General features: G+C 37.8%; 2 protein-coding genes across 2 annotated transcripts; one reads left to right on the top strand and one right to left on the bottom strand.

The window, feature by feature from the left end:
* Nucleotides 1-4,726: 4,726 nt before the first annotated feature.
* LOC113029865 (uncharacterized) lies at nt 4,727-8,631 on the top strand. The gene is made up of 6 exons (XM_026180896.1): nt 4,727-4,788; nt 4,950-5,288; nt 5,376-5,714; nt 6,562-6,672; nt 7,923-7,996; nt 8,398-8,631. The coding sequence occupies exons 1-6, from the start codon at nt 4,746-4,748 to the stop codon at nt 8,521-8,523; spliced, it is 1,032 nt and encodes a 343-aa protein (XP_026036681.1). The 5' UTR covers nt 4,727-4,745; the 3' UTR covers nt 8,524-8,631.
* Nucleotides 8,632-11,891: 3,260 nt separating this feature from the next.
* LOC113009368 (uncharacterized) lies at nt 11,892-13,584 on the bottom strand. Its single transcript, XM_026147633.1, has 6 exons — nt 13,542-13,584; nt 13,083-13,403; nt 12,638-12,994; nt 12,418-12,534; nt 12,087-12,136; nt 11,892-11,990 (listed from the first exon to the last, which is right to left on the bottom strand). Exons 1-6 carry the CDS (start codon nt 13,582-13,584, stop codon nt 11,892-11,894), a joined length of 987 nt encoding a protein of 328 aa, XP_026003418.1.
* Between the last annotated feature and the right edge of the window lie 1,164 nt (nt 13,585-14,748).

Raw genomic sequence — 14,748 nt, 5'->3', positions numbered from 1 at the left:
CATAGGGGGTCATATTCCCAACGACAACGCATCCGTGGAGAGCTTCCCCACTGTTTGCGCGGACACCTCAATGCACGGCTTGGGCTCTGGAACCTGTCTCCTGGAGAGGGGGTGGACTCTGTCTCAGAGTCTCGGGTGGGTATCCTGGTATTCCCCCTGCTTGCTGCCTGTATGTTGGGGTTTCTCCCAGTCAACAAGTGGGTTTGTTACCTGCGCCTCCAGGTCGGGGAATGGGTCCTGACCGCCGTCTGTGCTTATGTGCCTAGTGGCGGTTCAGAGTACCCAGCCTTCTTGGAGTCCCTCAGTGGGGTACTGGAGTGTGCTCCACCTGAGGACTCTGTTGTCCTACTGTGAGAAAGCTGAAGGCCCTGCCTCCCATACTACTTTTAAATATCTTAGGAACGACAAGTACAACAGCAGTCTAAAAGCGAAGTGCTCTATTGGGGTGATATGGTACTATAAGGTTATATGATAAGATGGGGCCTGATTATTCTAGACCTTGTGTGTGAGGAGACGGATTTTTAAATTTAATTCTGGATTTAACAGGAAGCCAAGAAGAGAAGAGAAGAGAAGAGAAGAGAAGAGAAGAGAAGAGAAGAGAAGAGAAGAGAAGAGAAGAGAAGCCAGCATAGGAGAAATATGCTTCCTCTTTCTAGTCCCTGTTAGTTCTTGCTTTTCACAGAGTTTTTAGGGCATCCTGATAAAAATGAATTGCAATAGTCCAGCCTTGAAGTAATAAATGCATGAACTACTATTTCAGCATCACTCTAAGACAGGATGTGTGCTGGATGTGTCCTATATATTTGTTTATTATACACATTGAAGGACACATCCCGGTCAAAAACTACCAATAACTTCAGCTTTATCTGAATATAAAAGCAGAAAATTAGGCGTCATCAAGATCTTTATATCTTGAAGACGTTCCTGCAGTACACTGCAGTTCAACCAATTGGTGTGTGTTATCTGGCTTCATGGGTAGATTCATTTGGGTGCTATCCACGTAGCAGTGAATATATATGCTGTCACGATATGATTGGCTGGAAATTCCCGCCAGGTTCTTGAGTTTCCTTGGCAGGGCTGTCATCTCTTCAGCAGTTCCACTCACCTGAAGCTGATCTGAGGCGATCAGGCTGGAGAGATTTAAGCTCTACGCTGACGTTCCTTCACTGGCAGTTGGTAATCGGCTCTCCATGCTCCATGTTCTTGTTGCGACATGCTTTACTTACCTTGTTTTCTTGTACCATAGCTCTCCCACTGTTTCCAGCTACTGTCAAGTTCAACCAGTGCTAGATCAATAAACATTGTTAAACACTGTGCCACCTCCGCTTTGGGTTTCTGCGTTTGGGTTCAGTTCAGTTCTGCCTTTTCGGCCATTTTTCGGCCGTATGTTATGTCTTCAACTGATCCTGAGTCTATTAGATAGATGTGATTCAAACCACTGCAGTGCAGAACCTTCAATATCTACAGCATGCTATGATTGCTGAAGTAAAATATTATCGTCAACAGGATGAGCACAGAGATGAATCGACTGTCACAGGCCATAAGAAGATCATTTGTAACGTTCACAAATTCTGTTTTGTTACGGTGATGAGCTCTGAAACTTGATTGGAAATCTTCAAATAAACCATCCCTCAGCAGATGATCAGTTAGCTACCCTTTCAAGAATTTTTGAGATAAGAGGTAAGGTTTGAGATTGGCCTATAACTGACACAGTGTCAAGTAATGACATGTAAGTGAAATTTTAACTACTGCCATATTGAAGGCCTGTGGTACACAGCTGATAAATAGAGATTAACGCGTTGATCAGTGGTATGACTTCCTTTTCAGTCTTGTGGGGATGTGGTCTAAAAGACTGATGGTTTTCAGGAAGTTCACTCAGAAATTCAGAAACTCAATTGGAGAAAAAGCAAATATCCTAAAGCCTACTCTTTCAGTCCACTCTCTCTCTCTCACTCACTTCCACATTTTAATCATCATGTTTTATTTTTACATACATTCAAAATCCATGTATTACTTAAACCTGACATTTTCTCAGTACATGTTTATTTAAATAAAATAGGAATTTGTGGTCACGGTCTGCGGGAGGCAGACCGAGTAAAGAATGAGTGGAGGACCCAAGTGCGGACACTGACGAGGAGACGGAATTAACTTTAACGAAAAATGAGCCTTTTTTGGGGGCTGATACTTAAGCATACAAAAATAAAGCAAACAGGCTGAGACCAAACTGAGACAACTATGAATAAACTGTGACAAGACTAGAGAGACAATGAAAGCTATGAAGACTGATAATACTATGAAACATGAAGGGACACTATGAAGTCTAAAATGAGACATGGGGGAGGGAACACAGACGACACCACACTGAACGCAGGAAGATTGTGAGCTTAAATACACACATGAGGTGACCGGGGGAAGTGGAGACACATGAGGAAACAGCTGACTAGGATGAACATAATGATGCCACAGTGGAAGTGAAAACTAAGTACATAGAACATGGAAACAAGACTTCCAAAATAAACAGGAAACATTATGAGACATGACAGGAATTTGACCACAGAGACATGAAACATGACAGGTAGACATGAAGCAGGGAGACTTAGAACAGGGGAGAAGACACAAAAAGATCTACAAAGCAAAGGACTAACACAGCAACCTAGGCATCGTAGCACTTAATAAGGTCAATTAAACTGAAACTAGAACACAAGTGGAAAGCAAAATACAATAAAACTCAAACACTGGGGTTTCATTATTTATTTATGTAACCTGTAGTGTTTCATGTCTCATTTCCTGAGATTAGAGGATTACCATTCTGCTCTGAAGTGGTAAGGCCCACCAACCAGCATGTGTACAGTGAACTTTAACCATCAAAACATGAGTTTAGTTAATTGATCTCCTTTTGCTCCAAAGAAGAACTTTAATATCATAAGCCGCATTTATTTCTCACGCTCTATTTCAGTTTCATTCAAAGTTTCATCTTTCATTTCAGCAATAAAGCAATTGATTTGCACTATGGAAATATTTTAGTCAATATGTGGTGCAGGTTTTGAAAAATCACAAAAGTTTATAAATTAAAATCAAACTAACATCCACACATAGCTTGAAAGGGTAAAAAGGAACAAACTTTATTCATTTCACATACAAAAGCTAAGTTACAAGAATTAACAGGATTCTTGAAAATACTGAAATTATACCCTAAACCACCCGAAACCTAACAAACCCAAAGACAAACACCAGTATTTTACTTCATTACATATTTGTTTTTGAGTGGGAGTCCAGTAGCGTCAGTAACCTCAGTAGACAACTGCACTGAAAACAAAGTCGCAAAGCACTTAGTATTATACAAAATTTAATCCAATGATTCATGTTCTTGGACAAGAGTTGGCAGTTAAACTCAGTCATGTAAATAATGAATTACACCTCCATTTATACTGCTTTAATATTAAGCTTTGCTTTATTTGAGTGGGTTTAGAAAACAATGAATAAAACAAAAGCTGCTTAGAGAAAGATCAGAACATGCTGTGTATGAGAAGTTATTTCTTGAGACCGAAGTTAACGGTTAGCTTACTGAATGTATGAAACAATTACTGTCACATGGATTGCCATGAGACAACGCCAGCATAGAGGGAAATAAAATGTAGGTTTGCTATAATATTATACTTTCTTTGCACAATTGATAGCAAGATTATTAATTCACGCATATAAGGGACAAAAAACGTTGGGCTGGGCTGTGTGACTGAGACGGAGAGTTGCAGGAAGCAAACAGCTGCACTGCAGATAAAAGTTGAGATAAGTTTTGCTTACACTCATTCTGATCCCCGCAAAAACAAATGTAAGGCATTATAGATCTCTTGTACTGCTTTGGTCAATGAGGGGAGTGCTGATCTTTTTGATTACAGATAGACAACTCAGGCTTTGCTGTTGTTTCAGATGCTCAAACAAAACATAAAAAATGACTAAAACAAAGTTAATCTTTTTAGTGAACAAACCTTCTAATAGGGTATTTACATCTTACATGTGTGCAGTATTGTAGCTACATCTGAAAGCAACTATCCAGTTGAGTTTGTCAGTCACAGCAAATGCAAAGAGGATCTGCTGTTGGGCACAACCAACCTAACTTTGTTTGATTGATCATTATTTATTTAGTTGTGGCTCTCTGCATTTTTTAAGTCTGGATACTAAATTTAAAGCCAAAATCTGTAATTTGGGTATAAGGATGGTTTTGCTTGCATGGTTGGTATGTAAATTATGGAAAGTGTAAGGTCAACTTCAGGGTGTGAGATGAGATATAATAAAATAATAAAAAGTATATTATTTTAATAAAAAAAAAACTGTCAGTTGTTGTTCATTGGTGTTTGAGGGTATGAGGATAATCATAGTCTCCTAAATCTTTGTTCAAATGATTGGTAAAACTATCTGCTCAAGATTTCTGTGGTTATCTTGTGTGGATTGTTCATCATAAACAAACTAAAACACAATTTTGTTTTGAATACAACTGTATTTCCATGTATATATAATTCAGGTTTTCAAATGCAGATTATGTTACTCTTCCTGGAGAATTATCTTTGAAAACAAACAGAACAGCCTATATTCACCGTAAAGGGCTTGTAAAATATTACAGGAAGTGCATTTTCTGTGTTTCAGCCAATCACTGTGATTTCGACTTTCTAAACCTTGATCCTCTTGTGACTAAATCTTCCTTTGAGTGGGAAGACATCAGTTGTGCAAGAGAAGGTTGAGGTACCACAATGATCGGAAGACTGGTTCCTTTGATTCTTCTAAGTACATTGTGTGAGTTTACTTTTTCTGTACTGTGGGATGTAGCATTGTAAATCATATAAGACAAATTGTATAAGGCTCTGTAATATTTTAAACTGCATGATGATTATACATATTTTTAAGTATTTTGTCCTGTCATGTTCTAACTGCTACTGTTGGTTTCTTTTCTTCAGCTTTGATTGAAATGAGAGAGATTCCTCAGCAGATGTCTTTACATGAGGCTAAACTTGGAGATGATGTGAATCTGACATATGTGAAAAATAATGCAGAGTTTTCTTACTGGTATAAGTTGAATTTTGGATACTTGCTTGAAACAGTTGCTAAAGGAACTTATGGAAGAATATCCCTCAGTGGACAATTTAACAACTCAAGATTCAGTGCCACAAAAGTAGGTCATGTGTATTCTCTTATCATAAGAAATGTAAGCAAAGAAGATGAAGCAACTTACCTCTGTCATGCAGGATCGGTATATGAACCAGAATTTATAAATGGCACAATTTTGGCAGTGAAAGGTAAAGTATATTCATTTTATTGTTTTCTTTCTATATCTGTGTCAAAATCAAACCAAATACAGACATGTATTTTTGTGAATCACACAGATCCTAAAACTCAACTTAAATCTGTAACTGTGAAACAAACTCCAGACATGGAGTCAGTCAAGCTGGGTGATACAATGACTCTGCAGTGTTCGCTCCTCTCCAAGAACGAGAATGACACAGATCAGTGTCCAGATGAAGACAAAGTGCACTGGTTCAAAGGTGCATCAGAATCCCATCCAGGCAGCATTTACCACGGCAGTCTCAGAAATAAAGAGGACGGGAGATGTGACTACAGTCTGTCCAAAACTGTAACAAACTCATCTGATGCTGGGACGTACTACTGTGCTGTTGTCACATGCAGTGAGATCCTGTTTGGTGAAGGAACAAAAGTGGTGACAAGTATGTTTTTAAAGTCTTATTTAAAATATTATTATTTATAGTGATCATTGTTGCCTGTATTTCTGTGAATATATACTGGAAGTCTTCAGATGCTAGTTTCAGGCCTCTAATAAAGCAACTCTACCTAGATCAGCTTGAGGTTCTGACAATTCTAAATACATTATATAAACATATAATGTTCTCAAGGCTTACAGCCCGCAGCCTGTTTGTGTTTGTCATATTGCAGGTGCCATTTTGCTGCCTTTGTTGCCTTTGCTGTCTTTGTTCTTTTTCTGTTCTTTTATGTGAATGTTTTCTACTCATTTCCTGCAGCGTTCTGTGTCACCTAAAGGCCTCTGCATCTTAGCTGTCCATATTGTTATATGCATTTAGTTTAGATGGTTTTATTTTAAGTATGTCAAGCTAGAGGCCACAAACACTTAGGATGCAATACAATCTCAAAATACAACGCTTCATAATAAAATAAAGAATACAGACAAGTTAGTATTAGTTTTGGTTTTTTGAAAACCCCATTAAAGATCTGTGAAGCCATACTTGGAACAGCTAAATAATAACGTGTTGATGGATTGCAATACACTCTGTTGTGTAGTTAAAAAAAGTGCAGCTGAGGTTGATGAGAAAAAACATTGTCTGTAGGCAATTTTCCATAAACTACGAGGAGAGAATGATTTTATTTTTTATTGTTATTAACTTGGTAATGAGTAAAATATTAGTAATTAATATAAATCAATAAAAGCCATCTGCGTGAAATTTAATTGGGTCTAACAGTGAGTCATGTAGATGTGCGCTAGTACACAATTACATAAATGGGATGTAAAGTGTCTGCTGGGATGTTTTCTCGTTCCAGATGAGTTCCCGCTCAGTGCTGTGCTTGTGACGCTGCTGATCTTCTCTGTGCTTGTAAATTTTGGTCTGATTGTCTCCAGAAAAAAGAAGCCAACTTGTGAACAGTCCAAAGGTACAGTGGTGCATCACATTTCCATTACACCACATTTGTGTGTATACACATTAATAGTATAACATTAGTATACAGTAATAGTTACCTTGCTAGTACCGGTTGCCTTTAGAACTGCCTTAATGTTTCACATCAGAAATTCAACACAGCTTTGGACTCAACAAGGCTTTGCTACTGAACTGTAAGTTTCCTTATCTTAGCTGATAGGAGAAAATTACTAACGAATCACATGATAAAGCATTAAGAAATGCTACTAAAACCAGGACATAGCTATGTATTAAACAAAATATCTTAAAATAGAGTTGGTTCTTTGTAGGAAACTGTAACTTGGAACAAAATCTAACAGACACCATGTTGAACTGCAGTCCTGTGCTCTGCACCCAGTAATGCACGGCGTGATACATTTTGGTCAGAATTAGAATTATTATCAACTGCATGGATCGATCAGACCTGCCGTGTGAGTCCTTACATATCTATGTCACCAAACTTTAAGTGGCGACTTTCTGGATGAGTCAAAAACATAGATTACTCAAACGTTAAGCACAAGTGCTTTCAAACTGCTTTCATTAGCATGACAATGACTCCACTTGACCTAAGCAGTCATTTCAGCAGACAGATTTTAATCTAATAGTCTATTTCAGAAGTGGTAAAGCAAGAGTTTAGCAGTATGAATCTTCAGGTACAAGCTCAATAAGGAATTAAAAATGATTTATTGATATGCAGAATTCACTTAAACTATTTGGAGATTGGACTCTGATGCCCCATTGCAGCAGAATGAAACGCTGGTGGTGGAGATGAAGATGGAAAGTTGGCTGGACATGAGAGAGGCAGGGATAGGGAGGAGGTGGGTTTCACAAAGGTGTTTGCAAGGCAGGATGACAGATTAACAGTGAGATTTAATGTATGCGGAGTGGAGGCTGAATGGCCTGAAGAAGGTGGACAGAAAGATGATTGGACCAGACCAGTGATGTCAGCATTGGAACAATGGTAGTGTGGGAAAGTGGAAGTGATGTAAAGCATAAACTAACCAGCAAATACCCAGGAAGCAAACATAAGTGTGACTACAGAGCTTCCTTATAAGCTTCATTTAGGAAAGACTAAACTCTCAAATGAATGTTTCCATGAATGAAGCTGTTTTTAGAGCAAATGGATGCCCTATGCAGTATTACTATAATCTTGATAATTAGCTTCTTGTATCTGACCTAAAAGGCTTTAAAAATAAATCACTCTTAATGTTTTCTTTTTCTGAACAGGAGGAGAAACCGTCTCCACTCAGCCTCCAACCAATGACCAGGGTAGATCAACTGCAGATCAACTGAGTAATGTGGTACATATTGTAAATACTGCAAAAAACATGATCATAATGTTAGCATCCTACACTGGACAGATGCCATGGGTGGCAAAGTCAATGCAGATTCTTAGGGCTGAAACACACAGCTAGCATTTTCTATGAGAAAACCGAGACATACTGAGATACAGGCAAAACTACAGGGTAGTAATCGACTTTACCTCACATCCTTTCAAAAAGTTGCTAAAAGTAAACTGTGGGAGATTTAGTAAAGTTTAGGCATGAAAAGAGTTTGACTGGGCCTCAGTATCACACTTCACATTCAACTTCAAACTATGACTATGTTCTGTGTGTTTAATATAAATTGTAAAACTGTTTTAAAATGGTTATTAAATTCCAATTCTGTTTTCTGTCTTCTAATTTCTGTTAATAATCTGCAGGACGGTGAAGAAGTAGGAGTCAACTATGCGGCGCTGGACTTCCCCTCGAGAAAAGCTAAAAAATGGAAGAATAAGTGGGAGCTACCAGATGACAGCATATATTCTGGCATGATAGACTACCAGTAAAATGCTCTCCTCATCAAGAATGAATATTTAACAATTTTCGTGCTGATATATTATTGTTAGTAGCACTGCAAAATAGATTAGGCTAGAGATGGGACATATGTTTTGTAATGCTGGCTATTTAAATCAAAAATATATATGTTAAGATTATGTGGATCTTTATATTATGTACTATCAGATTTGAGTTGAGTAAATCAAACTGAAATAAATATCAATCATAATTTAGTGTTAGTGAATTTTATATTCTCCTTTATGTTTCATGAGACACTTTAAATATACATAAAATTGACATGAACATGACATTCCACAAGAGGATATGCTTTAGATTAAAACCAAGACTTAGCTAGATGGTGTGACAACTTGTAGGGTGTTACTTACAGGATTCTGCAGAATGATGGTGGCAAATGCTGAAGGTTCTCTTTTCAAATTTATTATTGAACCTAAACTGTACCTTGACACTGATTATGAAGTGATACTATATTTAAGTTTGACGTATCCTTAATAGGGATTGCAGCTTCGATGTAAGATGAAAACCATCCATTCGCTTCCGCTTATCCTTTTTCAGGGGCGCTGGAGCCTATCCCAGCTGTCATAGGGCGAGAGGCAGGGTACACCCTGGACAGGTCGCCAGTCTGTCGCGGGGTTAACACACAGGGACAGACAACCATTCACACTCACACCTATTGGCAATTTGGATTATCCAATTAACCTATCCCTACAAGCTGCATGTCTTTGGACGGTGGGAGGAAGCCGAAGTACCCAGAGGGAACCCACGCAAACACGGGGAGAACATGCAAACTCCACACAGAAAGACCCCGGCCTGATGGTGGAATCGAACTCAGAACCTTCTTGCTGTGCGGCAACAGTGCTAACCACCGTGCCACCGTGCTGCCTCATAAGATGAAAACATGACAGCTTATTAAGATAATGTAAAGTTTGTTGTTTCAAAACATAAACAACAATCAGATTCTGCAGACTGATGATTGCTTGGTCCTTATTTAATATTCTGGCAGACTCTGTACCTATTAACCCTTTAGAGCCGGTCGGAGCGGGCACGCTCCGTTTTGCGTAACTATTTTTAAATCCCGGTAGCTCTGCAACCATGTGAGCTAGCGCAATAATCTTTTTGCATATGAAACCAGAGGAGTTGTACTTACATCTTATGCCTTCAGCTTGTCCTAGGTCACAGTTTCCTTCCCCATATAGCTTTGCAAAAACTGCATAAAAAGCACTTGCAGCAACAAAAACATAATATTCCAGAAACACGCTTTGCCGATCCGATCAGCTGTTCATAACACTTCCTACGTTGGAATAGACGTCAGTGCGAACTTTTGCATGTCCGCCATTACCTGCCCGAAACCGGAAGTGACGTCATTTTTGCGGAAATGTAGTTTTTTTTTTTTACCATCAGGGCCTCATGAGCCTATACTGGTGTTTTTAAAAGTTATCTTTGACTTTATGACTTTCTGTGTCGTTTCTGGGATGCTTAGGACTCATATTGCACTGCTGGAAATAGTTTATTTTGATGCATATGCTGCTTTTTTGCAAATTTGCATTATAATATTTATTTTCGTTTTTCCTGCAGTATATAAAAATTGTTGTATTTCAAAAATAAAACTATGAAGTCACTCAAAATAAATTTCCTGTGGTAGGAAACTTTTTTGTATTTACAGTTTTGAGGGATAAGCCTCTTAAATTTCTCTAACTAGAAATATATGTTAAAAAAGCAAAAACGATTTTCAATTTTTTTGTAGTTTTTTTGCACTTTTTTGCAATTTATGTAATTACTATGCACTTAATGAATACATATTATTAAAATCTGGGCTATAATTGTTGTATTGATGTATAGCAACTTGAAATGCTCCCAAAAATGGCACTACAGCATGTAAAAATAGAATATAAGCTCTGACTTGGTTCTATGGTAGGTCTTAAAGGGTTAACAGATAGCTTTGTTAGCACCTAGTGCATGTTGGTTGCAAGGCAAGCAAGCAGATAGCAGTGTGCAAAATGTGCATTTTATCAAACTGTTGATGAAATAACTTACAACACATTTATAAAATGATAATATAAAGAAACACTGAAATGAAGTAACATGTGAATCCCATACACTCGGACTGGCTGAACATTGGAAACCATCATAATATCATGAGTTTAGGCTCAATGCTAAGAGAACGAGGCTACTCATCTTGTAATTGCAACTGAATATTTCTTGTGTGTTGTTGCTTTCTTCACGGAAATAAATTAATGAGACTGAATTTTAGTCTGACTGCATCAGTTGGCTGAGGTTTTCTAATAGTGGTTTTCTTTGTTTTTTCTCAGTCTGTTTCCCCAGGCATGTCTCCATCTGTTTGGTACCTCTGTGCCTTGCCTCTGTAGTCGGTTATGTCTCTGTTTATTCTCTTTTTGCCTTTGTCAAGTCTGTATGTCTCACGCTGTGTTAGTTTCCTATTTTAGTTTGAAAGTCTCTTGTCCTGCATGTGTTACATTCAGTTTTGCTTCCCCTGTCATTAGTCTGACTTTGTTTATCCGTGCTTTGCTTTTCCCAGCTATGTTCCATATTTGTAATTGCCTCATGTGTGTATTTAAGTACTCCGTTTCCCCCTGTTCTTTGTTACGTCATTCAATCAAGGGATGCTGTGTGGCAGGTAGAGAGTGGACCCAAATGCAGAACTTTGCAAACAAACATGAACTCAAAAGGTAGCACTGGCAAACATGACAAAACATAAAGTTAACTGGAGTAGGCTTACTGAAATGCTAACGCTGACTGATAGAGCATGTGCAACATGGTATGGTAAATGGTAAATGGCCTGTATTTGTATAGCGCTTTACTTAGTCCCTATGGACCCCAAAGCGCTTTACACTCCATTCAGTCATCCACCCATTCACACACACATTCACACGCACATTCACACACTGGACATGACAAAGATCTGAGGAAACTCAGGATACGTTTAACTAAGAACAAGAAAGTGCAACTCAAAACAGTTGAGTGAAGATCCAGGACAGTGACAGAAGGTGAAATAAGCACATAGATGTGTATTTATTCTGAAAGAACTCTTGTGCAAAGTAATTAAACATCCCAACACCAGCCCCAGCCCTTAAAATAAAACTGACCCCCACCCTACCCCCATAGGGACTAAATGTAATCTTCTTCTAAATGTGAAAACCAAGGCAACCATTTTTCACAGATAAAAAACTACTCATGTCACAAGTACAACAAATACTGACAGCACAAATTGCATTAGTGATGAAGCAAATTTATGACAAAGACTGAAACTAACAATACCAAAAAGTCACAAACATAGACTCTGTAAAAGGATGTCAGGCTTATTTTCAAGGACATACTCAATATGTTGATACTTCATCAACATTTAGGAGTAGACACTAGTCTCAGTAAACTCCCTCTTCCTTCTTCCTCTGGTTTTTCGTTCAGAGAAATTCAGTGCAGCGTAGTTTATATCAGCTTCAGTCTGTGTGATAATAAGAACACACAAACATAGTTTAGATTGTGATGAGGAACTCTTTAGACATATGTGAACTGAACAGCTGTAATTTCTCGTACTTACTGATTGGAACAAATTGTCGGTTTGGACTTCTGTCACAGCGCTTTCGTATCCTTAAAATATACATTGTAACAATAAATTATAATAGTGAAATGCACTAAATGTGATATTACCTTGTGAATTTATTGTCACAAAAATCTCACTCATAGACATAGATACATGCATTAAACAAATTCAGGTACACAAAGTAAAGGCAGTCATTGTGGGGAAGGAGGTGTCGTACAGATTCATTAACAATTAATTAACAAAAGTTTACCTTATGGTGTTATAGGAAAACTCATTTAAAGATTTTGTTTGTAAAAGGCATGACTCTTTACCTTCAGATAACACTTACCTTTACTTTTCTTACATACGCTTCGTCTGCAGATGAGGAAAACGTTTCCAATGACTGAAATGGCCAAACAGCTTATTAATATTGCCATTTGATTAAACACGAGTTGTGTTGTTTGCTCTACAAAAAAGAACACAAAAATTACATTCTTAAAAAGTCTTATAACTTATCTTGATATTAACATAGTTTAGTATAAATGGCAGCAAATAAAACAAAATCATACCAAGTTCAACTGTAGTTCCGTTTCCCAATAATATCTCCCCACATGTGGCCACAGCGCAGTAGTAAGTCCCAGCATCAGAGGAGCTGACGTTCTTAGAAAGCTGATAAACACATCTTTTCTGATGGTCAGATCTTTTCTCACATTGATCAGTCCTATTTCCATCAGTGTAAATGATGTTTGGATGAGATTTATTAGATCCAGCTCTGAACCAGAAAACATTATTAACTCCTGGACACGTCTTGTTCTGAGAATCAGAGAGAACTGAACACTGTAGAGTTGCTGTGTCTCCTGGATGCAGTGGATTTGATTCTATCGGCTGCTGTACAACAATATAGTTTGATGTCCTTTCAGTGTTTCCTGCATAATATAAAATGTATTACAATGACATTCTTCAAAAAATACTCTGAAAGATTAAAAAGTTTGTAAAAGTTGGTCTGTTTATTACCTTTAACTAACAAATATGTCCCACTCCATTCAAGATTATGCCATGTTGTGGTTCCACAATGATAAATTCCCTCATCCTCTTGGATTGTCTCCAGAATAGTCAGTTTGCTAAAATTGTTTGCATTCTTTGCAGAAAATCTTGATTTCAAAAACGGAGAAGCATACACAGGTTCTGTATCTCGATATAGTGTCACAATTAATTTAAGTGTATCCCCAACACTCTGCCTGTACCAGTATACTTTACTCCTGATCTCCATGGGTATATCACACTTTAAGGTTGCTGGTTCACCAAGCTGAACCATTTTCACTGGAACCAGAGAATCTGAGTTAAAACAAAATGAAGAAAAACAAAATTTTGTTTTAGACGAATATCTTAAAATTATTATTAACATAATTATTGATAAATCCTGACAAATCTATTCAACGTAAATGACAAATGACAGAAGAAATTAGCACTTACTCCCATGATGAAGAAGAAGTAATATCATCCATAACACCACCATCTTGACACTGCTCCTTCTCGGGGTTTTTCAGTAAGTTAAGTTGGTGAAAGGAGCATGTTGGGTTGGGCCATGAAAGAAATCTGATTGGTTAACACGGAAGAGACTCAAAAGTAAACTTCCTGTCACACTGGTCTCATTTTGAGCTTTTTAAAAACACATCTTCTCTTTTCATCTTCTGTTGCAAGGTTTCACATTGTTCACTTTTTATGTTTGACTGTCTCTGTTTGATTTTAATTTTAAATCTTAAGCACAGAAACAGCAAATGGCAATTCTGCTCTTGGTTGTCTTGGTTGCGATATGCACTGCAAGAAATACCTCAAATACATCAAACTCTGCACTTCAGAGGAAATTTGAAAGCAGAATGTTTCATTGCTAAGAGGTCATAATATCTTGTTTTTCAGACGACGTGAACAGCAACATGAAACGATGCTGCATGGTTTTACTTCTTCAGAAAACAGAACAAATGAGTATTTTATTTATTCATATAGGAAACTACCTAGAAGCAGATATTCCACCAAAAGTCACCCACATTAACCACATGTCCAGAATAAGAGCAACATTTTAGTTGTGACTGTCAGTGGACTGAAAGTAGTCAAAGTGCAATCAAAGTGCTTTTTTACTGCAAGCCAATTCAATCCATGCAGTCATGCAAACATTCATACAAGCTCTTTTCCCAACACCTAAGCAGCATGATGAACATTTGTGGACACATCCACATTGGGAGAAACCAGAGGGGCAGCATCTTCATGAAAAATACTTAAAATACTTCAACATTCAAAATAGATTAGCTGGGGAATGAATTTTTTCCTGAGCCGCTGCCACCCCAATCTGATGATTGTCTCATTCAAAATAAGCAGACTTTATTATTTCAAGACAGGGTAGTAATAAGGAAATGATGCACAAAAATACTAAGCATACGTCCCAGCATATATCAAGGCTGAGCACTGGGGGTCGGTGTGCATCTGTGAGCAGACTCACAAGAGACTGAGATGCTTATAAAGCTGACTCTCCTCTCACCACTGTGAAATTACTTATGCGGATCATTATTATATGCATGTGTATATTATGTGGAAACACAGGCAGCAGAAGCCAGTATAGGAGCAAATTATCCTGCAGTTGATCATCTGAGCACATAGGTTTTCTTCACTAATCACCTTAGGCAGT

The sequence above is a fragment of the Astatotilapia calliptera genome, chromosome 2 (assembly GCF_900246225.1).
Source record: "Astatotilapia calliptera chromosome 2, fAstCal1.2, whole genome shotgun sequence".
Classification (NCBI taxonomy): domain Eukaryota; kingdom Metazoa; phylum Chordata; class Actinopteri; order Cichliformes; family Cichlidae; genus Astatotilapia; species Astatotilapia calliptera.
The sequence above is the reverse complement of the archived record's forward strand: the minus strand, read 5'-3'. Positions and strand labels throughout refer to the sequence as shown.

Excerpts from the sequence above, each read along its gene's own strand:
- LOC113029865 (XM_026180896.1), top strand. The coding sequence starts at position 4,746 with ATGATCGGAAGACTGGTTCCTTTGATTCTTCTAAGTACATTGT. Across the intron at positions 5,289-5,375 it reads CACAATTTTGGCAGTGAAAG|ATCCTAAAACTCAACTTAAA; the intron begins GTAAAGTATATT and ends TGAATCACACAG. Across the intron at positions 5,715-6,561 it reads AGGAACAAAAGTGGTGACAA|ATGAGTTCCCGCTCAGTGCT; the intron begins GTATGTTTTTAA and ends TTCTCGTTCCAG.
- LOC113009368 (XM_026147633.1), bottom strand. The coding sequence starts at position 13,584 with ATGGTGGTGTTATGGATGATATTACTTCTTCTTCATCATGGGA. Across the intron at positions 13,404-13,541 it reads ACTTCTTCTTCATCATGGGA|ATTCTCTGGTTCCAGTGAAA; the intron begins GTAAGTGCTAAT and ends GTTTTAACTCAG. Across the intron at positions 11,991-12,086 it reads CCGACAATTTGTTCCAATCA|ACTGAAGCTGATATAAACTA; the intron begins GTAAGTACGAGA and ends ATTATCACACAG.